Genomic DNA, 27,986 nt, shown 5'->3' with positions numbered 1-27,986 from the left:
AATGGTTGTAGCTAGTACGTTAACAGAAACAGCCTACCAAAATGCCATGTCAATATAAATATAAATTTGGGATTTGAAACTTAAAACCCTTGTTAATTTGACTTTATTACTTATACTACTTGATATTTATTTTTTTAAGAGAATGTTACAGTAGTTTTATAATACACTTGAATGTCCGCTTTCCATTATTTTTCATAGAATTCTGCTTTATTAATTATTAAGTTATTACAACAACCAATGATCGAATACTGATGCCATTATGAAATATGATAACAGGTAAAAACATTTGTATAGTCTTATATTTGAGGGCAAGTGTAATGCTGATGTGACACTGCTGGCCTATATTCACATGCTTCGTCATGCACCATTGCTGCCTACCTTTTGCATTATAGAATGAATGTTTCTCATCAAAAAACACACCCTCCACTGCATTTCATAGAAAAACTTTAATAAAATTCCCTCAATTTCCTCTTATCATACAGTAGGTTGATGATAAATGATTACAGCATTAATTACAAATAATTTTTTCAACATTCAAAGGCACAGAAAAGAATCTAGAGCAGATTAATGCATTTTTCTCGATTAAAGATGTTATGAATCTTCCTGATTCTGTTATGGCACTTCCAAAATTTTCTCCCAGATCACTGTTGATGTTCTGATCAGCTACTGGGCATCTTAATAAAACCAGGATGTGCATCTTTAGGTTTTGGGGAACCCTGCTTTAAAGAGAAGACAGACATTCAATGTGTAACAAAAAGAAAAATTCCCTTGACCATGTTAGTACAATTACTCGATGATTCTATATCTCAGATGTACTGCACGGACGGTAACTTGTTACACTTAAAGTGCTTAAAGGTTTACCTGCGACAGCCTATGATTAGAGAGAGAATATAAAAGGCATTTTGTACAATTTGAACTAAATACACACAATCCATTATTTATATTCAGTATTTTCTGTAAATACAGTATGTGTGTGTTAGGGTAGATACCCTGCTGAAGGCCTAGTGTCATCAGTCCCGTCGTCAGTATACGATGAACACATTCAAACAACAATAAGACAGTCCATGGCTTTGCTCCATTGAGCCTCTGTACAATACAGTAGATAAAACATGTACTTGGCATTAAAACATCACAGTCTTGGCACATCGACTTGACAAATATTTCATTTACAAGATACAAAAGTTCCTGATGGCCTTTACGTTCAGCAAAAGTTTGATTTTCCCTCCTGTACATCCGAGTAAAGGTCCAAAATAAGGCACTCAAAGTGCAAAATGGAGCAATCATGGCACGGCGTTTGTCAGCAGCAGCTGCAGCAGTTGAGGTGGATTCTCGCTGAATGGCAACAGCACAGTGCCTCCTACACAGAAGGAAGGAAAGAAAAGTTTCCAAATCACAGACTATAAGAGGCATCGACTTTATGCAATATATTCAACATTTATCACGTGTCACTTGTTGGGTGGGTTTACTGTAAGTACTCTACACTACCATGAGTGCATTCATTTTTAGCAAGGGTGGCCCAAGTGGCACTCAAATCCATAACCCTGTTAAACCAGCAACTCATTTCACTTTGCTATACATAAAGGCAAGTAAAACATAGCTTCACAGACAGGTATAAGAGCATGAAGCTAAACAAACTGCATTAAGATTCAGTGAATGTGCTTTTACCCAGTTTTTATCATGATAAGAGAACCTCTTGCAGAGATGTGGCCCACTTCCTGTTTTTGTCTATTCTGTCATATTTTTCAGTCTGCATTAAGTAACATGAGTCGTCCTGACAGCAGTTAAACTATTCACTTTCTATTATTGCACACTTATTAGGCTGCCTTGCATTATGACTAACACACAATCAATCCTGTTAAATAATGACTTCACTCCAGTAATTCAGGGTTTAAGCCAAATGATAAAAATGTTTAAAATTTCACACTCAATTCTCCTCTATGGCTGATCTTGTTAAGTCTATAATGCTCTTCATCAGTGGTTCCCTTTTTTTTAATGTGTCTTTGACAAACTCAGAAAGCTGGTGAAATGAGAAAAAAGAAAGAACAAAGGTATTTTGATACATGAAAATGTTTTAGAAGTTACAAATGAACAAAAATGTGAGTGGAGTGGAACCTTTAACTGATGTACTGATTCTAAAATAAAATATTTGAATGAGAGAGAAAACCTGCAGTAACAACAACCCTCTAATAAATCACTGTAAACACAACTATGTAATTTCAATATTTCAATAATAATACTGATGCAGTGAAAGCACTCTGGCTGATTATATACACCTAAGTGTGTTTTTAAGTTTCAGAAGATTCCAACTCCCAGCCCTTTGCCTCACAATGGTTTCATCCACTTCTCCTACTGATAAAACTAGTATAGCAAGAAGTTTGTTAAGTGTATATTTTATAATGAAGAGATGAGTGATATGCAGGATGTCTTTGGTGTTATAATTTTCACCTCATGCAAGTCACTCACCTGTCGCTGACTAAGTCTCGCTGTCATGTTGACTCAGACGTTTCTTAGACTTCAGTTCTTTCAGCCAGGCAGGAGACGAGGCAGCACTGAATGACACACAGAATCACAGCTCAGAGGAGTATCATATTTAAAATGCATACCCAAATGTTTAATAACTGTCTTGTCAATTCCAGGATTTTTAATGTTTTGAAGTGTGCTGTCATGCTCTTTTCTTTTCTTACCCTCCATCTGTGCCACCTATGGGTGGCAGTACTCGTGCAGCGCCCGGGAGAAGCGAGGCAGAGCGAGGAGATCGGGACAGCTGTGAAGGAGATGGTGCCGCTTCCTCATTTGGATTTTTCTTCTCTTCCCTTCCCTTGTCTTCCTCTGGTTCCTCTCCTCCTCCAGTTCCTCTTCCACCTGTTTTCCTTTTCAGCTGAGCCTTGGGGAGAAAGTTGAGGACAGTTTACTCGATTCAACCGGCACACATTTGAATCACATTATATATTTTAAAAACTGGAACTGTGACAGTGCTTACAAGTAAGGCTGACGGGTTCAAACCAGGGAACACAGAGACTCTCTGAGAGGTGGGTGGAGGAGAACAGACTATCTTCGGTTTAGGCTGCTCCTCATCAGAGTCTGATTCCCTCTGCTTAGAAGATGCCTCCTTTTCCTCTAAAAACGTAGTGTTGATCAGATCAGTCAGTACATGCAATCAACATGTCCAGACTGCTTTTCCTCTGTAGTGGATGTATTTGATAAAAAAAAAAACAGGCTAACCTGTGGAGTCTCGGGTCCTCCAGTCCGGGCTTTTCTTCTGATCGGAACCTGCACGGAGTGCGCGTGATGGACGGGATCGGATTCGCCTCTTACCCAGATCTGCTTTCGATCTCTGTGCGCTGGTGTCAAGGAGAGGGGTGGAGCTCTGTGCACAGACAGAAATGAAGACAACTGAGCTCACGGGTGTGTGTTCACAGACTGTCACAACAATGCAGATACAGGCTTAATTTTGTTGATGAATAAAAATAATCTATGATGACAAAAACTATGACGAAATCTATTAACAGTTTTGTCAACAACAACAGTTGGACAGTACTGACGTTGCATTAATTGTGCAGAAACGTCACTGTTTGAGGAAAAGAAGAACAGATAAATGTATAAATTTCACATTTGGTGTCAAGGAAAACAAGACCCTGTAAACTGTGAGGAGCAACAATCAAAAACACAACACTGCATTCATGCAAAGGTAACGTTATGCACACTTAAATGTTTTTGTTTATCAAGATAACATTATTTTATCAGCTAACCTGGTATTTTTTAACTAAACTTGAAATACAATAGAAGCTAAAAGATTACAGAAGGGAATGACCAAGAGTTGCTAATCTTAGATCATAAATTAAAAGATTGATTGACACAGTAAAGATAATAAGTGTTCAGTTTTGCTGTCTTCAAACTGAAACAAATATGTAACAAAATATAATAAACAAACCAAAAAAGCATGGAGGTTTAAAGAAAAGTAGTATACTTGATGTTAGACATATGACGTGTTCATCCTTACACCTTATCTAAACCCATTGTAGATTTAGCCAACTAAAAATCTACATATATTAAATGAACTAAAACTAGAATAAAACTAAATGGAATTTTATTAAAAGAGTATGACTAAAACAAAATTAAAATTTACTGCCAAAATTAACTCTGTGCAGACAGAAAGATGCAGATGTGGATGTTTACAACATGTTAATGTTTGTAGCAGATGATACAGACGACAATTGTCAACGTTCATGAAGGGGGGAGGACTAGAGAGAAAAAACCCCACCAACCTCAGGGAACGGAGCCAGCTCTGCATCTCTGTGAGAATCAGTGGTATCAATGTCCTCGGTAGTGACCTCAGGAACGTGGTCAGAGACGGCCTTTGGACTGAAGAGAAAGAAGGTTGTTCAAAATCATGTGTAAGCACTAATTTAGAAGGAAAAGGGTATTTTTTAGATACTTCCAGTTCAGGTTCTGGAAAAATTTTAGCTAAATTTCTGTGCTGTGCTCTATTAACCACAAGGGGGCACAGGGAGCTTACCTCTTGAAAATACTGTGGACTATCACATTTTAGTGTGCAGTTAAATTTGTTTTAGTTATGCCATTACAGCATTTATGTTTAAGAAACATAAATTGCATACTGCATGCCTCGGTTTTGTCCTTGTTAAGTCCAGCTCACACTTGGATTTAAAGTCAAATGAAAAACTGAATGAACAGAAAACTGAACAGAACAGAAAAGTCATTTTGACTAAAGAAAACAGAGCTAAACTAGGCCCCTTTCAAAGTGCACCTTCAGGCTACTTACTTTAAAACTTGAATGTTATATTGCTATGGGGCTTCTGTTTGTAGGTGTGTGCTCAGTTTCAATCAAATCACCTCAGTGTGAAACCACACCTTCAGCACAAGACACAGAAACCTGTCGAGTCCTGTCTGTCTGAATCAGGGTAGATGAAGGAAATGAAGCCACATGCGGAAACAACACGGATGTCATTCTGTAGTTAACAGCATGCTGGGTTTTTATTTTATGTCATATTGCAACCTCTTTCCTACCTGTCAGTTTCAGACGTCTGTTCGGAGGCCTCAATCTGCTGGTCCGGCTCGTTGTCTATCAAAGCATCAGTGTCTTTGTCGTCAACTGTTGTGCTGTAACTGTTAACCTGGGTCTGAGAGACAGATAGAGAGACATTATATTACATTAAATGAGGAAAACACATTTAGAATCTCTGTTCTGATAGAAGTAAAAATGTACTGTATGAGGTACAGGATGGATGCATGTAAAAAAAAAAAAGAGAGATGAGAATATTCTTCAATGTGCCTTTTTCCTTGTATCTGTTTTTTTATTTTAAATGGGTAGTTTAAAGTGTAAAGATTAGAGCCCTTGTGATATATTGATCAATCAACATTATCAGCTGATATGGGCCTGTGACAGATATATTGTTATCAGCATACATGTTTTGTGTGTGAAACTCTTTTATAGAATAGACATATAATGCAGAAAATGATTCTTGAGGAGATTTAAATTTTGCACAACAGGGAACATTTGTGAGGACAAGAGGAGCTCCCTGGCAGGTGTAAACACTGAGAAACTGTGCTTCTTGTTTTACAGCCTGCCCTTATTTGACTGACCGTATTAAAATCAGCAATTAACTGATGCTGACGTTCATTTAGTTATTTATTATTATTTATATTTATGTTCACAGTGTTCATTTCAAGAATTGGTTGACAATGTATATGTTAAATAATTCAATACACTACATAATATTTAGTTAAACATTTTTCAATTAAGTTATTTGTTTAAGAAAGCAGCCTTCTGAGTACCTTTGCATGCTCATATTGGTGCACAATCCACATCGAAAAGGCCATATCAATAATCAATGAATTTCTTCCCACTAAGATCGGCATCAGCATCTGTCTCAAAAATCCCATATCGGTTGGGTCTAGTAAAGATGGATGTATTTACACAGAAACCGTTAAAAAGGGAGGGAATATGATATAGATGTGTATACATATACAGGTGTGGTGGTGAACAGACAGCGTTTTGAAGTTGTTCATTTTATTGTATAGTCTATAATTTGGATTTTTCTGAACTTAAATGTTTGAAAAAAAATGTATTAGAAATGAAAATATGTTTAAAAAGGGACAAGAAAACATACTATGCAAACTCGGAGAAGGCATTTGATACTGCGGGACCTATTTTTCTAAAATCAACTCTGTCATGTTAAACGTGCAGATACCTACCATCACTCCTCTATTTATCTTTCTGTTGGACTGGCTGATTTATCACATAAAATCAACGTGATGTCAGTGTTCTTTTGATCTGTTAAATCTGCACACCAGAACTTCTCATTGGTGAGCTGAGGCAGGGAGAAAATGGACCGTGTGCGGAGCCAAGATCACTAACTACAGAGGGAGAGAGGACTGAGGACCAGCCAACCATGCATCTTTTAATGAGCCGGTCACAGAGGCTGGGCTGTCCTCAATAAACACGCACACATGCGTGCACGCACATACACACACACACACACACACACACACACGCTGGCACACCTATATGCCTACACACAGACACACCAAACACACTCTTGCTGTCACGCCCACATGCTGGAATGCACACAAGCACGCACACACACACACAGGTTCCAAACAAAAGCAACTACTGTGCACTTCCTCACAAACATTCCTTTAAGCTCACTTCATATTTTGTCAAGGGGCATATCCCAATGCTGTGTTGTCTGATAGTATCACCTGGATACAAAATAACACTCGAGTAAACAACACCCCCGTCCTCCGTAGGATTTCATACACATCTCATCTCCTTCGTAAGTCCATTTATTACTCAGGACTCATAGAGGGAGCAGCTTCATTTGCACAATGCCTGTTATCTGGCGACATCACAGCGTGAATGAATAGGCTTCTAGTGATTTTCCTACAACCACAGGCTGTGTTTGGTTGCAGAGAAAAACAAAGTCCGTTCCAACAGAGACGCAACCAACAGGTGGTGAAATTCCAACATCATGCATTGATCCTGAATCTATCCTACTGTTAATGCATAGTGGCCTCTACAGCTCACAAAGTTATTAATGTCATCATCAGGACATCATGTGACTCTCATACTTCCCTTTCATACTGGTGCGAAAAGCTTCCAGTGAATTTACTGCGAAGAAAAAATTAATTCATTTTCTACATATTTCTTCTTTGGCAGCAGTACAATAAAACAATGGGCGAAAGTATCTCAGTGTGATTTTCAGATCTGAAATGAAACACGCAATCCAGTTTTCTGAAGTCCAAGTTTCAAGATTGCAAAAGATGACTAAGACACAGAGAAACTGCCAACTTCACTTCAAATACCCTGGAATGAAATTATTATGTCTTACTGTAGTAAAATTAGATTTTTGACCACTTGGAGGCAGCAAAAGAAGTTTCATATACTATATACTATACTATGCAGCATTTACCTAAAAAACACAATGTGCAGACTCCTTTAAATGTAATCCTTTAAACTCACTAGACACTAGACATGAGCAAAATCATTAGATGTGTGTGATGGTGCCTGTATCTGCACAGACTCTGCCTTCTGCCTGTATTTTTTTTTATTTTCTCATGTGTTGCTTTACTCAAGAAGACACTTCTAGACTTCAGTTTGTTTGGCAGTCGTGTGTAGCCCTCAGCCAATACAGTGCACAGGTTTTCAGGTCAGAACTCTATAAAAATCTGGCAAACACCAATTACATCCTCCATGTTTTTCCTCTCCTCTCTGTCTGCGAGAGCTGCAGAAAGAGTTTTATACACATATACACACACACACACACACTCTCTCTCTCGTTCGTTGAACCAAGGAGTAGGAGACAACTTTGAATAGTGCCTTCACAAACAATCCTGCATATTCTACGTTTTAACGCAACAACGGCATATTATTGCCACACAAATTTAATATGGTGAATATGTTAGCAACCAGCTAGCAGATAAAGTGCAACATTAGCATACATTCAGAGTGATTCTGGCCACAAGTCCATTATTTTACTCTCCTTTAATTTCTGTTTTGGCCTCCGTCAACTCTTGAGGAAAATATTTGGTGTTTCAGTGGATAATGCACCGCTATGTTCACCATAGGTGAACAATATCAGTCTGCTGTTTGTTTGTAGTGTACAGAGCATTTATCAGAGCCTTTCTTTACTAAAAATATCTGTCTGATGTGGTTGGAAACAAAGATGATGAAGGTGAGACTGAACCAAAATAATAAAACTGAGGGTCGAAAATCAAAACAATGAGCTGAAAGATGCTAAAAATTTTTTTTTCAAAACTGAGGAGAATTGTGATAATTCCCTGTAGGTTTGCACTATCAGTAGCACCTTTCACATGACACTTATTATACCTGTAGAACAGAACATTTAGTACTAACAACCGGCAGGGTCCATAAGAAATACAGGGTGTCCACAAAGTCTCTTTACAATTTAAAAAAATTATTACAAAAGCAATTGATGAAATATGTTAATCAGATTTGTTCTATGTAGTCAGTGGTTATCAAAGTTTTTAATCACATTGCATTTGTGTATTTCAGGTACCCTGTTGATGAAATAGGTTCTGTTAAATAAACCACTAAAAAATGGCTACTCCTCAGGAAAAGGCACAATGTGTATTGTGGTTTATTGAAACAAAATCGGATACACAGACTCAGCGAAACTACAGGATTAAGTATGGAAGACATCCACCGTCATGTCCATCAATTCGTGCATGGCACAAGAAATTTATGGTGACAGTTGGATAAAGGGAGGAGTAGACGACCAAGAGCATCTGAGGAAAACATTGATTGTGTAAGTCTTTGATCGTTCTCCTACAATGTCCATCTGTACTGCTGCCAGACAGTTACAGCTACCACGTTCAACAGTGCACAAAGTCCTACACAAGAACTTGCGATTGTAAGCTTACAAAGTGCAACTCTTATCAACTAAAGTCTTGATGTGCTTCATGCAACTAATGGTGCCCATATATAGGTGTTTTAAATGAGGCCAAAAAACTTCAATATCTTGTAATAATTTCCACAGATTTGTTTATTCATTTGCTTTTGTAATAAATTTGTTAAACTTTAAAGAGACTTTATGGACACCCTGTATATACATTGAAAGCCTCACCATAACAAAAACTACACCTAGTCTTCACTGCTTTACAGTATGCTCAGGAGGGCGGAGGATGTGCAAGTCAAAACAGAGTCAGCTTTATTATAGTTTACCTCCATCACATTTTTGTCACAGCCAGTGGAATGTGTAAAAGAGCTTGTTAATGGTGTAGCGGAGAGGATAACATCCTGAAGATACCACAAGAACAAATAACTGAGACTCTAATCCAGACTAACAGATGAAGACTGTCGACCAATCATCACCTCTAATAACAGAAAGTGATGGATCATCAAATTAAAGGTGGGAATAGCCTGCAGGTTATTTTCACCTTTCTGGCCTTTGTGTCTCCTGTGCATGTGTGTCCACATATACAGAAGACACACACACCTTCACAGTCTCCTGCAGGCAGCAGCCACAGTAAACACCTCAAAACTACCACGACAGACTTCAGCACACGTATAACTCAAAACCTACCTCCTGTTTTGCAGTTGGCACCCAAAGATTCATTCGCTCTACCTTTCCGCAAAGCAGATGGTGATAAGATAGCACGAGGGATTTCAAAAGACAAAATCAGATGTATGCATCTGCTATCAAACTGTCTTAGGCAGCATATTTCCCGTAGAACAAAAGGCAGACACAGATATACAGAGGGCACAGACACAAACAACCATACTTGGTTAAACCCTGTCAAGCTGTGTCACACTTTGTTTTAGTTTTCTGCTTTATCTGTGACACACACCACAGACACAGAGGGAAAGGGCATGTATGTGCACTGATAAAACACTACATTTGGACAACTTTATCAGATAACTGTGTCCTTCCTGAAACACACTGCCAATGCTTGCTGCACTCCTTGTTTTTACATTTGCATAGTTATCTGTTAACACATGGGTGTGGAAATATTAGACTGGTGAATAACTCAGGATACATGGAGCTTTGGTGCAAACCAGGGCTGAACAATTTTGAAAAATGATCTAATTCTGATTATTTTGACTAATTTGCAATTGTAATATGATTTGCAATATTATAGGGAATTATATTTTTTTTCATTATTCAGATTTTCATTGAAAAACACGAAGTGATCATAGTATGAGTTTTGTGGAGATCTGTACCAAACAAAGATGCTGTCTCAAATCTGTAGAATATGATGTGTAGGCCAGGACATCTTTGAAGCATCACAATATGTCATGGAGTCTGAAGTAAGTTATATATAAATAAATAAAGGTAGAAGTCTATTCTGTCAGCATCTTCACCCAAATGTGTTTCTACTAGGGCTGTCAAAGTTAACGTGTTAATAACATGTACAGGGAGGGAGATGAGCGAGCGCTGATCAAGCTGCAGCTCCACCTAAAACCAGGTAAAAGTAAAAATAAGGCTGACCCACAGCAGAGAGAGAGGGAGAGCGTGTGTGAAAATGTGAATGTTTTCTTTTGAAGTTTTCAGTGCATTTTGGCTTTAATATTAATTGAGCAGGTCAATATGCTCATCTGTGCCATGACTGATGGGTTTGTCATGTTATTATTTGAGCATATTTTTATGCCAAATGCAGTGCCTTTGAGGGTTTCTGGACAATATTTGTCATTGTTGTTGGTTTGTGTTTGGTTTGTTGGTTTGTATTTTACTTAATAAAGATACATTTGAATTACACTTTAAATGCTTGAAAAATATCCTTTTAAGGTACATTTTCAGTGGAATATCAGAGATCATACTCCTGTTTCTACCTGCTGACTTCCCATTTAAATAACTTTTTGGTCAAACAAAAATCCAAATCCAGCTAGAATTAATATTTCCTTCTGTTGTGTGTTTGTGTTTTTTACACCCCAAACAGATTCTTTTTAGTGAAATGGCAGGGATCATACCCTGGTGTGCAGGCTTTGAATGAAAAGTCAGAATATGAACATGTGAGAGATTTTGTAAACTTAATTTGACTTTCTGTTCAATATTACACCCCCTTTGAAAATCGCTGTAGGCCATATTGCAACTTCAACAAAAATTTAATTATTTTTTCAGCCATAGTGCAAACTGTGAAGAGCAACTCACTAACTTTCCTTCTCTTAATTTGATGGACCCAGATGTTTTTTTCATTTATCATTGTATCTACTGTCAACTGAAATGAAATGAACTAGCAAAACCTTTAAAGGTCATTTATGATTAAACCACTCTATTCATTAGACTTGACCTGTATATGATAAGAACAGAACATTTCAGAGCATATATTGACATCTACTGGGTTACTATATCAGCTCTTACAGAGCAGGTTTCACTGGCTCTCCTCTGCAGAGTCTGCCTACTCCTCATGGAGAAGCGACGCAGGGATCTCCTGCTACGTCTGGCAAAGCTGCGAAGCGGTGACATGGCTCTCTGAAACCTTCCTCCTTCACCTTCACCTTCTTCTTCCTCCTCCTCTTTATCATCTTCCTCCTCCTGCTTCTCTTCTGCAGTGCCCCACACCAGCTCCAGAGCCCCTTGCAAGGAGCGCCGTACATTGCCGACCCATCCTGCCATCTGCAGCTGGGCAGCTGACAGCTTCCCTCCTAAGTACTGCATGGTTGAAAACCTCACAGAGCTGATCATCCAGGCACTGGGGTCACCATGGAAACTGGGTCACCAGAGAAACTGAGGTTCAGATTTGTTAGAGATGAAGGGATTTTGTGGTTGAGTCAAAAAGCTGGGTTTGTGATCTCGCTTTCAGGAGGGAAAGTGAAGAGAAATGATCTTTTGTAAAAAGGTTTCTGATGTCATGCGAAATGAGATATAGTCCATCTTTCATATGAGCAGGATCCATCCTCTCTTTCCATATTTTTATGGTTCAGGTCACACAAACTTCCTGGAACAGTCACTTATTTGCTGTCAGTAGAAGTAAACAGTCTGACCAGCCATATGTTTGCACTGTGACAACACTATTCCACTGCAGCAGCTTTCACTATGTTGGATGTATCATCCTGAACAGCAATGTCCCAAAGAATTACTTTCACATTATCATATTATCATCTAGTTGAAACACGCTGACTGCATCAAAAAAAATGAACATAAACTTCTGAAGGTCAAAAAATAGCAAAGAAGCTTTTCTTCCTGTGCACAACAATTTTAACGATTACCTCTCTCCATGTGTACCCTCTGCTCAGACCTGTTCTGCCATGGTCAAGCCTGTTTGCTTGCGTAGCTATGTCCCAGTTCACATCGTCACTCCATTTTCCATTCAAAAAAAAAAAAAAGAAAAAAGAAAAGCAGCGTGGGAAATATGCACCACTCCAAACATCCAAAGCCAGGTACAGGGAGGTAGATCACCCCTTTATCTCCTCCAGACCTGAGTGATTTCAGAGGACGTCAAGACAAAGTGGAGGTCTGTGCTCGGACGTGGAAAATCCCAAGGGAAGAAAGGTGCGGCAGGCTGGGCCAAGGTGCTTTCTGTACCTCCCTCACTCTGTGCCTGCTTGCTTCCCCGTAGGTAAATGCAGGTAACTGAATGAAGCAGGTCTTTGTGAGAGGAGAAGAGCAGAGCAGAGCAGAAAACAGGAAGACTTTTTGGGGAATTGAGAGAAAGTTTGAGCACTAGAAGACTGAAAGAATGGACAACTTTCTTGTCCGTGCTTTAGCCCATCCTCTTTTGTGTGTATGTGTGCCAGACAGTGTGTGTGTGTGTGTAGGGGGGTGACGAGCTCTCTCAAAACGGGGTGGAGAGATTGACAAGAGACACAGAGACAGAGGGGCACCATGTATGGTCATTCTGACACGCTGCCCTGTTGACCAGATCCAAATGAGGACATGATGACCACATAGCACCTAGGCTCTACTCACTATAACATCTATCCATCCGTCCATCTGTCTGTCTTTGAGTCAGTAGCCTGAATGAGGGTAGCATGGTTGGCTGCACAGCTTGTGTTTGCCCAGTAAACATTTTCCTCATTCTGCTCTGTCAAAATAAAAGCTTTTCTCTGCCACACAATAGTGCCTTTGCCCTGCAAGTTTTCTGCAGCATAAAAGGGTGTTTATTTAACTATACTTTTGTTGTGCAGTCATATTATAGCAGCGTAAGGAGCTCTTCATGAGATGAACTTGTTGCTTTCCCAGGTGCAGAATAAGGAAGTGGAATTTTTAAGAGCAGCAGCGCCTCTCAGTGGTGAAAGCAGGGCTGCACCCACACAAAGCTTCAATATCACCGGTCTTACAGCAGCTTAGACCTGTACAGTAGTTCACTGTTTTTTATGGGTTGGTTTGTTTGCTTAAGCATGCACGTAGCAAACAGAAACACAATATCACAAAGACACGGACACACTCACACAGTTCAGGGCTCCTGAGTTCAGTGTTTTCATTAACACTGAAATATTGCATGTTGAAACAAGTAGTGAACCGATCTGTCTTGACTGGCACTGTCAGCTGATTCATTCACTCGGTTCACCCTGAATTGTTTGCGTTTGCTGCTTTGTGTCTTTTCATAGATCAAGTTTTCCCCATCATTATCGGCTTTTTGTTATTTATTTTGGTCGCACGATGTTTATTAAGTTATGTAAAGTGCTTGACCTTGCACTTTAAATTGTGTGTCAGCTTTTTTTATGTACATTATTAGGCTGTAATCTTGATCTGTTATTCTATACCTACCTACTACCTATAACAAAGCTAACACTGCTAAAGAGCAACATTACACTGTTGACTGTTAGACAACTGACTGACTGTTAGGCTCCCAGGTGATTAGGACTAGGTCTTTCAGGCAGGCTGTACAGCGATGATGCCATTTATTTGTGGGTCCACCCAGAAGTTTACTCAGACATGGTTTGTTGACTGCAGCTGCACTACATCTTCAGTGGGCCTTTGAATGTGAATCAACTGAAGCAAAAAATAGTTTGTGTTAGAAGCAGCCTCATGATATGCTTTCATCTTCTCATATGCGTAGCAGCACTATTAAAAAGTTAACACTTCTCATATTTAGTAAGATAAAAATGGTATAAGTTTTCAGTCACAAAAAGTCAAAGGTTTCTCCAGCTTCAAGCTAAAATATAGACCTCACATCTTCCTTTACAGTCTTAGACTAACAACCCACAACTGGACACGAGCAAACTAATGCCTGAATTATAAAGTGGAAGGATGATGAAATGGATTTTCACAAGTCAGAAGAAGAAAACGTTCTATTTTAATCCTACCACGTGTAGGACTTAGTTAGTTCTCATATTAAAAGATCAGCTAAATGTTTTTGAAGGCAGAATAAGTAGTATTTGTCAGTTGCAGTTTACAGTCCCAACCTCAAATCCTGACTGAGGGATTCACACCCCTGCCTAAAGATTTGAAACTCAGAAACATCTTGAACACAGCAAAATAAAAAATAAAAACTTCAGGCAGCAGGCAGCAGGCAGAGCTCTGCAGATAAAGGTGCACTGCCACACACTTCTAGTGGGTCATAAATGATGAATGGCAGGGATTAGTTTTGGACAACTCCATATACTGTTTTTTTTTTTTTAGGAAAATCCTAGTCTTTAATGGAAAGAATAAAATTAAATTAGGAACAGACACTATGAATTGCCATAAATAGCATATTTCAAGTATGTCAATATCATTATATATCTTGATATAGTACATTTTCTTGAAAATAAATTGAGAAACTTATAATGGAATTTGGTAACTTCAGTGATTTAAAGGAATAGTTTTGTCATTTTGGGAAACATACATACATACATACTTACTTGGTGTGAAGCTACCATCAACAAACTGTTTGCCTAGTTTAACATAAAGACTGGAAACAGAGAGAAACAGCCATGGCTCTGTCAAAATGAGATATAATGTATGTAACAAAGCATTTTAAGTGTGGATTTTATTACTTTTCATCAGCAGAGCCAGGTTAAATGTTTGCCTATTTCCAGACTTAATGTTAAGCTAAGCTAACCGCCTGCTGTCCCAAGATTCATATTTATCATACAGACATGGGACTGGTATCAATTTTCTCATCAAACCCTCAGCAAGACAGCTAATAACCATATTTCTCAAACTTAAATAAAAATAACTTTTTGTCATATTTACTGAAACTGTCACTATATTCTGACCATAAAAAATCAAGTTCCTCTGGCTCTTCCTAGTGCTCATAACGGCAGCTGTAAGAATGTACTGTGCTAAATGAAAGCAAAGAACCAGAGCCAGCTTCAATCCAAAATGTCATCCAAAGTGCTGTAAACTGTTCTTTACTGTCGTGTCTTCTCTCTCTCTCCCTTTCTCTCCACACACACACACACACACACTGAGAGAGAGAGAGAGAGAGAGAGAGAGAGAGAGAGAGAGAGAGAGAGAGAGAGAGAGTAGAGCTGAGGAGAGAGGGGTGGCGAGCATCACTTAACCCAGTTTATGGGTTGATAAAGTCCTTCCCCACTTTAGCCATAAACCTTGAATCGAACTTTTTACCAAAACTCCTTTCAAATCATAATAATGTTTCATCTGTGGGAGACTGGACTGCTCCATTACAAGTAGGCTGAAAACTCGACATATGGTGTATTAAACACTGCTATAATTAGATCAGTAAACTGTGGTCACTGCAGCTAACTATTCAAGTGGTAGACTATAGTAAGCGTGCTGCTTTGTAACACCAAAAATAAATCTAAAACATATAAGGTGAAACCCTTGCAGAGCAATTGCTGAACTGACTTTGCAATTCAGTACAAAAATCACTACTAGCAGATCAACAGATCATATTTCTGTCTCAAAGACTCACCCATATCTGCTGCAGATAACCCATCCAAGATGCCCATGTGAAATAATCCATCCCTCCTTCATACGCCCATGACATTTTTTTAATCTTTTAAAATCCCTTTGACTAGGAAAATAAAGGTTTTCTTTACGGACAAATGAGAACAAAACGAAAGCTGAAGACAGACAGATGTGGGACAGATGCACAGGAAGTCGTAACCTTACTTCCTGGTAGATTCTTTACTGTCATAACCACACGTGTACTTGCATACGCCACCGGACACAGAGTTCATACAGTTTTATGTATAGTTGCCCAGCAGTTTCAAAAAATGCATTAAATTGACTGAAAATATTGGACTACTCTTACAGAAAACTACATGAAATACGGAAAAGAAATTCAGTCTTGCTTTTTCTCATTCTGTATATACTATCTTCAGGAGTAATTATGTTATGTTATGTGAGATCACAAATTAAGAACTGTGGACATTTACGTTGTTTCATCATCACACCTCATTAGTCAGCACTTCTCCTCTTGCGCTGATATCTTCTTTTGTTTTAAGAACAAGCTCTTGCTGACAGAACAGGCAGATAATACTACTGACACATGGCACATACTGTAGATGTAGATGTCAAGCTATGCTCGTTTCAATGTCACACCTACACATTCACACGTACAAATGCACAAACACAAGTTCTTAAGCTGTGACTGAATCAAGCTGAAGCAAGTATGACAAGATGTTTTTCCTTGTGCTACAGGAATGATAATGTGTTGGTGCAGGTGAGGTGTGTGTGGTTGCCAGGCTGATATGATTCAGTGGTGAAATAATCACATTTACATGTACACTCCTGTCTCTGTTCTATCTTAACCTCACCCTTTCTGAGTAATTGAACAATCTCTTTCATGAAACTGTGCTGCCTGGTGTTCACAACAACAAAATCTATCAAGAGGGCATAGAGGGCTCAGCTGGCTCAGAGACTTCACTTTCTCTGCCGACTCAATTCAGCTGTTTAGTGTTGGTGCAGAAATCATATTCTAGATTACTATACTGGAAAGCATCATCGGATAAGGTATGGCTTCATGGTGCAACATCTTTACAGTCCAGTTAAAGGCAAGATTAGACAACATCGCAAAAACGGCAATGAAAGTGTTGAGAGGAAACAACACCTGTTCCTCCACATTAGGGATGGGAATCAAGAACTGGATGACCGAACTATCGGAGTTATACTCTTCATGCTTACCATTTCAAGGATGGGTGGCATGTTATTCTTGAAACATGCAACAAGATGGAGTACTAGCGGAGAGCCTTTTTTCTACTCTGTCTCTACACTGTGTTTAGATTCAGGTAATAAAACAGTTGAAAACCTGTGCAGGCCTACTTTTTTTTACACAAACTGAAAAATTATTGATCAGGAATTATTAAGGGAATCATTCTCTGGCTCAGAGGATGAGTGAGAAGAAAACTGTAGAGCAATACTTTTTCAAATCTAACACAAATTTATCTTGACCAAACCAGAGTTAGTGGTTGTTATAACAGTACAAAGACAGGAAGGAAGGAAATTTTTACTCATCACCCAATCCTAGTGTACAGTATAGATCTGCTTTGTATGAGACCTGAGATAAATTCTGTTATGATTTGGTGCTATATAAATTAAACTAACTTGACTGAGCCGCTTTTCAAAATGTCTTCGTATTTACATCTTTATTTCATTCTGCACATTTTTTCTATTGTATTTTTCAAATTTCAATTTTTTTCTTATGGTTGTTTTTTGGTGTACTGCTATTGTGACGCTCCTCCCCTCTCATTCCTCGAGCCAGTCTGTGACAAATGGGGCCTCATCCTGATTTGTCACTGCTGTTTGTATCATGGTATGATGACTGCCTTAGCCAAAGTTCCCCGGAGGGTTGATAAAGTATAGCTTATCTTATCTTAGGGTGAAAATAATGCACATTTCCCGTAGGTGTCCAGTCAGTGTTGATGGTAAATGAAATCAATTGAGGCAAGTTTTCCTGCTAGCTGCTAGTTATTACTTTCTTGCCAAAACATACTATTAGGGGACAAAAATATGCATGATATAATGCAGGAGGAACAACAGATTTTGTAGCAGTGGAACTTATCAACACTGACTTGACATCCACATCCATCCAAATTTTCCCTATATATCAAGATGCATTTACCTCATTGTTATCGTCTCCTTCGACTTCATTCTCCTTCGCCTCCTCCTCTTCCTTCGTCTCCGCCGCCTTCTCCTCTTCCTCCACCTCAATGGAGATGAGCTGTTGCACCTCTGGCCTCTGCTCCACCTCTTCCTCCTCCTCCTCTTCCTCCGGTCTCTTCTGGGCTAACACAGGCTCTGGGCTGTATGGTTTTACCACCTGCTCTGGCACTTTATTTTCAAGAGGGCTGACATCCAGGGGCACCAGCACTTCTGTTTTATCTTCTTTATCCACAAGGTCATCTGCCCAACTGTGGATGACCTTACTAGGTTCTGCTTTAGCCTGTGAGCCCCATCTCTTTGGCTTAACAGAAAAATCGTCAAAATCCACGTCGATCAGAGGCTGTTTCACGGAGAAGTCATCGTAAGCAACTTCTAATTGACTCTCTGCAGGCTCAGAGATTTTTGTTAAGGGGGAATACGGTGATTGTGACGTCTGAGGAACATCATCACCATCAAAGCTGATTAAACTCTCTCTTTCCCTCTCTTTCTCCATTATTAGCTTTTCTTCCAGTTCTTGTGCTTGCTTTCTTTCCAACTCCTCTCGCATCTTTCTCTCCAGTTCCGCCACCCTTTCCTTCTCTATCTGTCTCCTCCTTTCCTCCACCCTTTTCTCCTCTTCTCTCCGATTCTCTATTTCCTTTTGCCTCATTCTCTCCATCTCCTCTTCTCTTTCTTGCTGCTCTTTCAGCCTCCTCTGCCTCTCTCTTTCCTCTGCCTCCTCTTGTCGGAGTCTCTCCTCTTCCTGTCTTTCTCTCTCCCTGTCTTCTTCTATCTTTCTTCTCATCAACTCCATCTCTTCCTCCTCTTTCAGTCTCCTCTGTCTCTCTCTTTCCTCGGCCTCCTCTTTTAATCTCTCTTTCTCTCTCTCTTTTCTGAGTATCTCCTCTTTCTGTCTCGCCCTTTCTCTGTCCTCCTCTAACTTTCTCTGCCGCATCAACTCCAACTCTTCCTCTTCTCTCAGCCTCCTCTGCCTCTCCCTTTCCTCGGCCTCCTCTGTTAATCTTTCTTTCTCTCTCTCTTGTCTGAGAAGCTCCTCTTTCTGTTTTGCCCTCTCCCTGTCATCATCTAACTTTCTCTGAAGCATCAACTCCATCTCTTTCTCTCTTTCCCTCTCTTTTTCTTCTTCTCCTCCCTTCCTCTCTGTTATCTTCACCCACTCCTTCTCCCATTCCTCCTCTCTTTGTTTCTCTTTATTTAATTCCTCTTCTCTCAGTTTTTTCTCTAATCTATGCTTCTCATGCTCGTGAACCGATCTCTCCTCCTCCTCTCTCAGCCTCTGTCTTTCTCTTTCCTCTCTCAGTCTCTCCTCCTCCTTCAATCTCTCTTTTTCCCTCTCCTCCTGCTCTTGTTTAAGTCTCTCCTGTTCCTGTTTTGCCCTCTCGCTTTCCTCCTCTCTTTGTCTCTGTAACATCAACTCCATCTGTCTCTCCCTCTCCAACTCTTCTTTTCGCAGCCTTTCCCTTTCCCTCTCCTCTTCCTTCAATCTTTCTCTCTCCCACTCCTCCTTCCTCTGTCTCTCCATCTCCTCTTTCAGCCTCTGTCTGTCCCTTTCCTCCTCATCCTTCAGTCCCTGTCTTTCCCTTTCCTCCTCTTCCTTCAGTCTCTGTCTTTCCCTTTCCTCCTCTTCCTTCAGCCTCTTTCTTTCCCTTTCCTTTTCTTCTTCCTTTCTCTGTCTCTCCATTTCCTCCTCCTTCAGCCTCTTTCTCTCCCTTTCCTCCTCTGTCCTCCGCCTTGCCTTTTCTTTCTCCCTTTCCTCTTCTTCTTCTAGTCGTTTCCGCTCCTCTTCCAGCTTCAGTCTCGCCAGTTCAATCTCCTCTGCTCTCCGTTTTCTCTCAAACTCCAGATGTTTCAGTTGTTCTGCTTCTTGTTCTTGGTCTTTATCCTCCTTCTTCCGAGTAACTCCTACTCTTCTATAGTTAGGCACTGAGACAGGGACATCCTCCTCAGCTTCTTCTTCAGAAGCCTCTTCTTCCTTTTCATCTTCACTGGAGGACGCTGAGCCCAGGATCAGCGGAGGTCCACCATCATCTCTCTCCACAACACCGAAGTGAACAGAGCGGCGTTTGACACTGTCCCTCTTTAGAGCAGCTGTGTCTCCCTCATCAGTGGCAGTGTGGCTTGTAGATGGGTTGCGACTGCGTAGCTGGACGTCATCCTCTGTTAATTTGCTCTGTGCATGCTCTCCTGATGTCTCTCTTGGACTTTCTGATGACTTCTCTTCGGTGGGAACATTGTTAGATGTTTCCATTGTGGTCTCTGTGGGTTGTTCAGCAGGTGAGACCTTTGGAGGAAGATCTACCGCCTGACTAGACGATGTTCCAGTTGCAGGAGTTTCAGCAGATGGCATTTTGGATGGTTTCTCTGCTGCTGGAGCAGATGCTGGCTCAAAGCTGTGGAAAAGATGACAGCAATTCAAAATGAAAAATGGCAGTTTAATGATCTTTTAATGATCTTGTTTGCTTCAAAAGAATTGTTATTTAATGTTTTTATGAACTTCAAATTCTCTCACTAGTAATCATCTTTTTTTACCTTTAATGATTCATGGAAAGTTTACTGAGAGGAAGCTTTCTTTTGCAGAAACGCCCTGATTACATTTACACAGTTACCTCATTCACACCTGGAGGCTGCCCAACACAACCACTGAGCAACTCCACTGGAGCGGTTGGGGTTAAGGGCCTTGCTCAAGGGCACATCAGTGGTGGTAATGAGGGAGAGTCACTTCCCCTACCCAGATTAATCCTGTCAATAGGGAGGATTTATCACAAGCGTGCTTCTCTAACCTTTAGGCAACCACTGTTTGTTTAATCTATGCAAAAAACTGAAATGGAAAAGTGAGTTGTGGTTTTATGAGTTACATGCTGGTGCTGTAACTTCCTGGAGTTTTGTCATTAAATTAAGTATGCCAGCTGACCAGCGGAGACTCCATGTGTTAAAGGGAAATTCAGCACTTTTCATGTGGATGTCTAATCAGTGTTGATGGTAAATGTAGTCAACTGAAACAATAAATTCCTCTAGATTCTATATTAACTGAAAAAGTTCTCCTGCTAAAAAATCTGTTGTTCTTCCTGCCTGAGGAATTTATTCCTTCACCTGACTACATTTCCCATCAAACTGGCTGGACATCAATGTGAAAAGTGCCACCTTTCCCCACAATTAAGAGTTTTAAAGACTTTGGACCGGGCTAGACTAGCTGTTTCTCAATGATTCCAGTCTCTAGACTAAGCTAAAATAATCAGCTGTTGTCTCTAATTTCATACTCATCATACAGACATGAAACAAAGTGTATTACCAGAAATGTCAAACTATTCCTATTACAAGACTTGGGTGCAGTGTCTAAGCACAATGCTGAGGCATGTTTATTTAATGTTTTTGTTATTGTATTTGTTGTACTTTTATTTAATTTAATTTTTTGTTTATTTAAGACATCTAATATTTTTTTCCACATTCCAAATGAATGCTTTAATATTTTTAAGAACTTAATGTTCATTATTCTTTGAGAGGGTTTATTTGCATTATTACGCTATAATATTATCATTATATCAGTACCATAAAATGGTCTTAAAATCACAATTATATTGTTTACCACAATATATTGGCCAACAAAAGTATTTATTGGAACAAGTCTTACCTCTAGTTTTATCTAGAAATTCTGCTTTTGGGTTGGTTTGGTTTTATTTGCCAGTTATTTTAGAAATTCATGTCTTAGAGCTCTGCCTCTGCGTCACCACAGTAGAGGTGGATTTCATTTGTGTTGCTAAGAGCACTGAAAGTCAACACTTTAAAAATTCAACAGTAACTTGTTACTCTGGATAATGTACAGAACAGATTGGTAACAGTTTTCATTGGAACTATTTCTTCAGAATAAAGAAGTTCTACTTAAAACTGTTGAAGTGAAATCTCACATCACATCTTGCTGCGAGTAACACAAACATATTGTGGCCTGGTTTACACTCTTATCTAAACTTTTTTATTTGAGGACATAAATCTGGCCGCAATCTTGCAAGTAACATTATTCATTTACTACACAAAGTACAGTAAGGAAGGAGACATGATATCAGTAAGGAAGAAGAAACAAAGGACAAGAAGTCAGTGCTGGTGACACACGTTCCTGCCTTTATTACAAATATCAGTTATCAGTCTCCTTCATTACTAGTAATATTGTATTGGTCCTGACAAAAACAACAAAAAAAACCCCACGAACAACAAAACTCCTATCCACCCTGTAATGTGAATTCTGTATGCAGCAATGAAGCACAATGAAAAATAAATTACAAAAGATTAATTAAGATAAATTGCTAAAGTTCACATTAAAAGTCGTAAATGTGGACATAAAAAGATGTCTGATTATGAATTTGAATTGAAAAGTATATCCCTGGACAATAATAGCCAAAAATATGTGATATAAACTGTAAAATAACATGTAGATGAATGCAATTACAAGAGAATGTTATTTCTCTTGTATTCATGTCTTAACACATCATGAAACACAAACAGCACAGTTCACTCACCTCTTAGAGTGAGTTCGGGTTACAACCTGAGGCTTCTTCTCAGTCTTCGGTCCCTCGGAGCTTGTTTCCGTCACCCAGTTTTTGATTCTCTCCTTTACGCCTCCCGTACCATTTATTCTCTCTGTCTCCTCTCTCTTTGCTGGGACCTCTGGCCTCGATGAAGAGTCAAACAGAAGACTGATTCTTCGTTTTATACTACCTCCACCGCCATAATCCTCCGTCAGTCCGTCTTTATCACTCACTCTGTTCGACGGCTCTGGTGTTGTCTGGTTCTGCTCTGGTTTTGAAGACTCTGAAGGCTTGTTTGCATCATCTTTGGTGCCGGTTGAAGAGATGCTAATATTTGGCTGTGGCAGCAGAGGTGGTCCACCTGACTCAAACTTTGAGGTGAGCTCCGTGGACAGGCGCTTCCTCGTACTGCCCCATCGATTTGTTGGATTGGCTTTAGAGGAAACGTCACTACCTGATTCTTCAGGCTTCTGGGTGACACGCATTTGGACGACAGAAGTTTCATCTTTCTTTTCAAGGTTTTGGACGACAGGAGTCTGAGTTTCATCTTCTTTCTTTTTTCCGTCTTTCTGTTCTGAGTTAGTTACAGTATCCGTGGATGCTTTGTGGTTTGTTTGTATGACGTCGTCTTTCTGGATCAGCTCAGACTTCGGTGTCTCTTTGGGTGGAGCTATTTGTGAGGCTGGTTCAGATTTTCCTACATGAGAATCAAGGGTATCTTCTCCATGTGGGCTTGCTTTGCTTTCTTTGTTTTTTTTTGGTTGGTCTTTTGTAAGCACATTTACGGAGCTGGGTTTGGAGCCACAGGTGGTGGGTTGCTGAGCAGGAGTGGGCAAAGTTGGTTTGGGGGCATGTGCAGCCTCAGGTTTTCCAGTCAGCTGTGTTGTTGTCTTTGAGGTTGCGGGGGCCGTCTTTGGGGCGTGAATGGAGCGGATGGTGGTGTTCTTCTGCAGAGAGAAGGGCTTGGGAGTGAGCCGAGGTTTGGGGACCAGAGGTGGCTTGGGTTTTGAGATGCCACCCGGCTGGGAACCCTCAATAGAGCTCTCCATGACTGAGTCACTGAAAGAGGAGAGGAGGTGTTAACATACAGCAGACTAGGCTTCACATTCACATTGAAAAAACACACTCAACCGAAACACAGGTCGGGTTGAGTAGGATAAGTCTGGTTGGTCTAGATTTTTGGGAGCATATTTTTCCTGCAGGGGCAAAGAGAAACTACTCAATCACACTGAACAAACAAACATCAGAAACTATGAAAAGTCTTCCTGCTTATTTTCTTACATAGTTTTCTTCCTCAGTTTTGTTTTTAAGTAATACAAAATGTATTTAAAGATCTGATCTGACTTATTTTTCACCTTGGGGGATAACTGTAATGTTGCAAGTAGCTTCTGGAGGCTAATCTTGATTTAAGGATTTCCAAAACCTGACTTGAATGAACTATAAATCAATAGAGAGAAGTCATTCATTGGATGGATAAATAAATATACTTACAGTCAAACCGGTCACAGTTCTAAAGGACAAACTATTTCTTTATGGACTACAGCACAGACTAAATGTTATTACTTCAAAATAATATATCAATACTAGACCCTTTCAAGATTGTATCTACCAATGTCTCTGCCATATCTAACCGATGACAGTATTTATGAGCTGCAATGTAATCCCTTCAAGCAACTGTGCAAGTCCACTAAAAGTGCCTGTTTTTGGCACTGACAGGCTCAGAGAGTTATTGTAAGGGTCTGACAACATTATGAAAAGGACTGCTACAGAGACAGACCTTTTTTAAAGAGTAAGATTGTTTTTGTTAAACCGACAACAGCTGAAATATCACTATATTAGTAGACCACAGAGATAAAATTACTGTTTCTGTAAACGGAGTCTGGTTGCTTTGAACAGAGTGATATGACAGCTGTTTCTGGTTAAACAAAAAGGATCATTTAAAGAAAGGTCTAGCTCTGTAGAAATCCTTTCCATAATATTGTTAGACACTGATAATAATAATAATCTGAGTCCGTGAGTGCCAAAAACAAGCACTTTTAGTGGACACATGCTGACACTTTTCATTTTTTCCAGTTGCATTATTCTCCCTCAGTACTGGACAAGTTTGAAAAACTGTTGTCCCTGGGGGTGTCCCAATCTGATATTGATATCGGTCCGATATCAGCCAAAAAACGAGTATTGGATTTTATCGGACTGCATCTAAAATCTCCGATATAAGTGCTCCGATAAGCAGTCCATTTTCTGCTCCAGCATTTCTATCCATAGGTGACTCTGGTTGCTGACTATTGTTCTCTGTTTGAGCAACATCACTTGATCAAGCCTTTTCTAACATTCCACACTACAAAATAAGTAATAAAAGTATGTATAATTCGTGCTGATATCGTATCGGATCAATATCGGCCAATACTCAAGGCTGCAATATCGGTATCGTATCAGAAGTGAAAAAGTTGTATCGGGACATCCCTAGTTGTCCCCATTTGTCACTTTGGTCAAACTGGGCTTTTGATAATTTTATCATCACTTCAAAGTGAAGTCAGCAAGTCAACAGCTGTGGTCATGTGAGTAGGTGACACTACTCTCTTTAACACAAGTTCATAATGTATTATACATTAAAAACATACAAGAAAAGTCTTTGAAAGTACATTTTTAGCTGTTAGTGTTACAACATATAATTTTGACAGTGGAATTAAAGTGAGCTGTCATATAGTTTTTACATTTTGAAATCACACTTCATAGAAAATCTACTGAAAAAGGAATCAGAACAGAGAAATAGGAGACATGTTGTCAGAGACTGAAGCAGACCTGATGAGTCATCATACCCATCAACAATGTGGTCTGCAGGGAAGACACAATCACACCACATCACCAACTGAACCGAAACCAGCGAAATATAAACAACCTTCTATGTGAAGTACTGTCACATGAGCACAACAGACGTTCACAAGCGAAAGGCCAAGTTTATACATCATGTATTAAAGATAACAGTAATGTTTCCAAATTTGTTTCACTGAATACCACAGGCATTGTGTGCAACATGACATCTGGTTTGACCTGTAAGACTTTCACACAAACCGGTAACTCCACGCCCCAAAGATTTATACTGCACATTTCAACGTCAGCAAAATGTTCACTGTGTCATTCTCACATTATCAGTCCACAGCTGGTTTACATCAACTGTTGTGACTCCACACAACAGTCCAGTGCATGTGTGTTTGTGTGTGTGTGTGTTTGTGTGTGTGCGTGTGTCTTTCTGCGTGTGTTTCTGCGTGTGATGTGTTTTGCAATTATCTTTTTGCTGCATTGCTCAAACAACACAACACCTCTGGGTGTGCATGATATTGTGTAATGGGATCAGAGGGACTCCTATAGTTGCAGACAACACCCACTGAGGTTAAATACTGTGTCCTGTTTGTAGGGGAGACTGGGGACAGTTGCAACTCTTTCTCTTAGTTACTCATGGACTATTTGGACAAGACCAACCAAATCTTTATATATTATACTTACATTTCCTCGCTAGTTACCCAAAACATTTTAAGATTACCACATATGACATATTGTTCACAATATTTATATCAAAGGAAGAAGTCAGACCCTCCAACTGAGCCCAACCCTGGGAGCAGTTGCAACCCCATCAGGGGTACATTAATTTTCACTGAATCAATTTTGCTTTTTGCTTTAATTTTGCATAGTATTTCAAAAATATGCATTGTTTTAAAGAATGTCATGGTATTATTTATCTCTTAGTAATATATAAGGATTTATCAGGCAACATTTATTGTTTTTTTTTAATTATGTGTAGAACACAGGCATACCTGGAGTCAATGTATTGACAAATATTACAGATATTATTCAGTCTTTCTATTTTTCAATGTGAGACAAAATACTGTTATGACTTATGTTTTAATATGGGTGTTTAGCTTGGGGTGTCAATGTGTTGCAACAGTCCCCACTTTATCAGCCATGACAAAACATCATGTGCTAGCTAGTCACATTTTCTGCAGCCAAAATCACATTTACTTGCACTACACACCCAAAATGTGTACTACAACATACTTTGGAGTAAATAAACAGTGTTGTCTATCTTTCTGGATGCACTGCTCAGCGTGTATCGCGTCACTTCCTGAGAGTCTCCTTACCAGTTGGAGATGTGTAACCATGGTAACCCGTACAAGTGACAAACTCATTTCAAAAATATATTATGCCTATCAAAGTGAAGCTTAACTTACATTTACACTGAAGCATTATTCACAGTATGCCAAAGCTCTCTTAATTTGCTGTTCTTGTCTTAAAAGTCAACAAAATAACATGCAAACTAATTGTGTTTTAATTAATTCATACAACGGGTCGGAACAGAAACATATAGCTCAAAAGAATTACAGTCATACCTCCAAAGCATTTTTAATAAATGCAGTAGCAGATGTTGAATGTGCCTCCTGTCTAGCTGATGGGGAGTAGATCTAACTGAGGATGTGCAGTATCATCACTCTAGTGTGTTTCTGATAGGAGGAATAAGACCTGTTGCAACTGTCCCCTGTTGTTGCAACCATCCCTAGTCTACCCTACACCACCCAGTAGGGTTTAATAATGTGTCCCATTTGTTTCTTACAGATGAATTCCTAAGAAACAAACACTGTCTGGCAGACAAAGCTGCAGCTGATAGATGATTCCTGTTGCTTATTCAGGCCAGGACCGAGTGAAAATCATTCTGCAGCAGCGGGATTTTTTTTTGTTTCTTTATCTTTGTTTGCCTTTAGTGCCTGTTAACCCTGCCAAGGCTAACGTGCCTTTCGCTTCGATGTCCACCCTATTATTCATTTACTGCTTTGAGTGATGCTGTGAGCAGCAAACACTTAGTCTGAGGTTCACAAACAGTCAAATATCACGATGTAACGACTTGTAGAGCAGATGAGACGGTGGACTTTACGTTGTATTGTAAATATGTGTCATTACGGGTTGTTAATAAGTTACTAATAAACGCGTCAACAATGAACTCTCAGTCGTTGAACCAGCAGCAGTGTGTCCTCTGCAGCTGGACAAAGGAAACTGAGATAAATGAAAGTAACTTTACGTTTACGTCAGTCTCGTAAGGATACATGTACGCGGATACTCGCAGTTCACAGGCTACAACGTTACCCAAGATATTTACGTTACAAAAACAGTCTTACAGCTGGTGCACCTGCTCTTAACATCAGCTTTATGAACTTTTCCACATCACATTTCGTTTATCAGAATAAAGTTTTTTACCTTTTGTCTTCACGCAGTCATACAGGTGGTGAGACTGGAGGAAGGAAGCGGGAAGAAGTTACAAAAGAAAATTGTTCCTCCGTTTTCCGCGACCGTCTCGCCTGCTGAGCTGTTGTCACAGTGTTTTTTTTTTCAAGTCATTCACACTAACGAGACGTCAGACTGCTCCTGTGGCCAGCAGACACTCCCTCTGCCCGCCTCAGGTCGAGCCACGCTGCTCCGCGTCAAGTCACACACTGAGAGACACGACTAG

The 27,986-nt window shown here is 39.6% G+C and overlaps 1 protein-coding gene across 1 annotated transcript; it reads right to left on the bottom strand.

Annotated features, from left to right (window-relative positions):
- Positions 1-427: 427 nt before the first annotated feature.
- On the bottom strand, positions 428-27,895 carry LOC146331359 (uncharacterized). The gene is made up of 10 exons (XM_084729987.1): positions 27,734-27,895; positions 22,481-23,548; positions 17,932-20,362; positions 5,026-5,138; positions 4,266-4,362; positions 3,223-3,367; positions 2,981-3,117; positions 2,685-2,884; positions 2,464-2,549; positions 428-1,357 (listed from the first exon to the last, which is right to left on the bottom strand). The coding sequence occupies exons 2-9, from the start codon at positions 23,536-23,538 to the stop codon at positions 2,474-2,476; spliced, it is 4,257 nt and encodes a 1,418-aa protein (XP_084586113.1). The 5' UTR covers positions 23,539-23,548; positions 27,734-27,895; the 3' UTR covers positions 428-1,357; positions 2,464-2,473.
- Between the last annotated feature and the right edge of the window lie 91 nt (positions 27,896-27,986).

Source organism: Lutjanus erythropterus, chromosome 2, assembly GCF_056507025.1.
Source record: "Lutjanus erythropterus isolate fLutEry1 chromosome 2, fLutEry1.hap2, whole genome shotgun sequence".
Taxonomy (NCBI): domain Eukaryota; kingdom Metazoa; phylum Chordata; class Actinopteri; order Lutjaniformes; family Lutjanidae; genus Lutjanus; species Lutjanus erythropterus.
The sequence above is the reverse complement of the archived record's forward strand: the minus strand, read 5'-3'. Positions and strand labels throughout refer to the sequence as shown.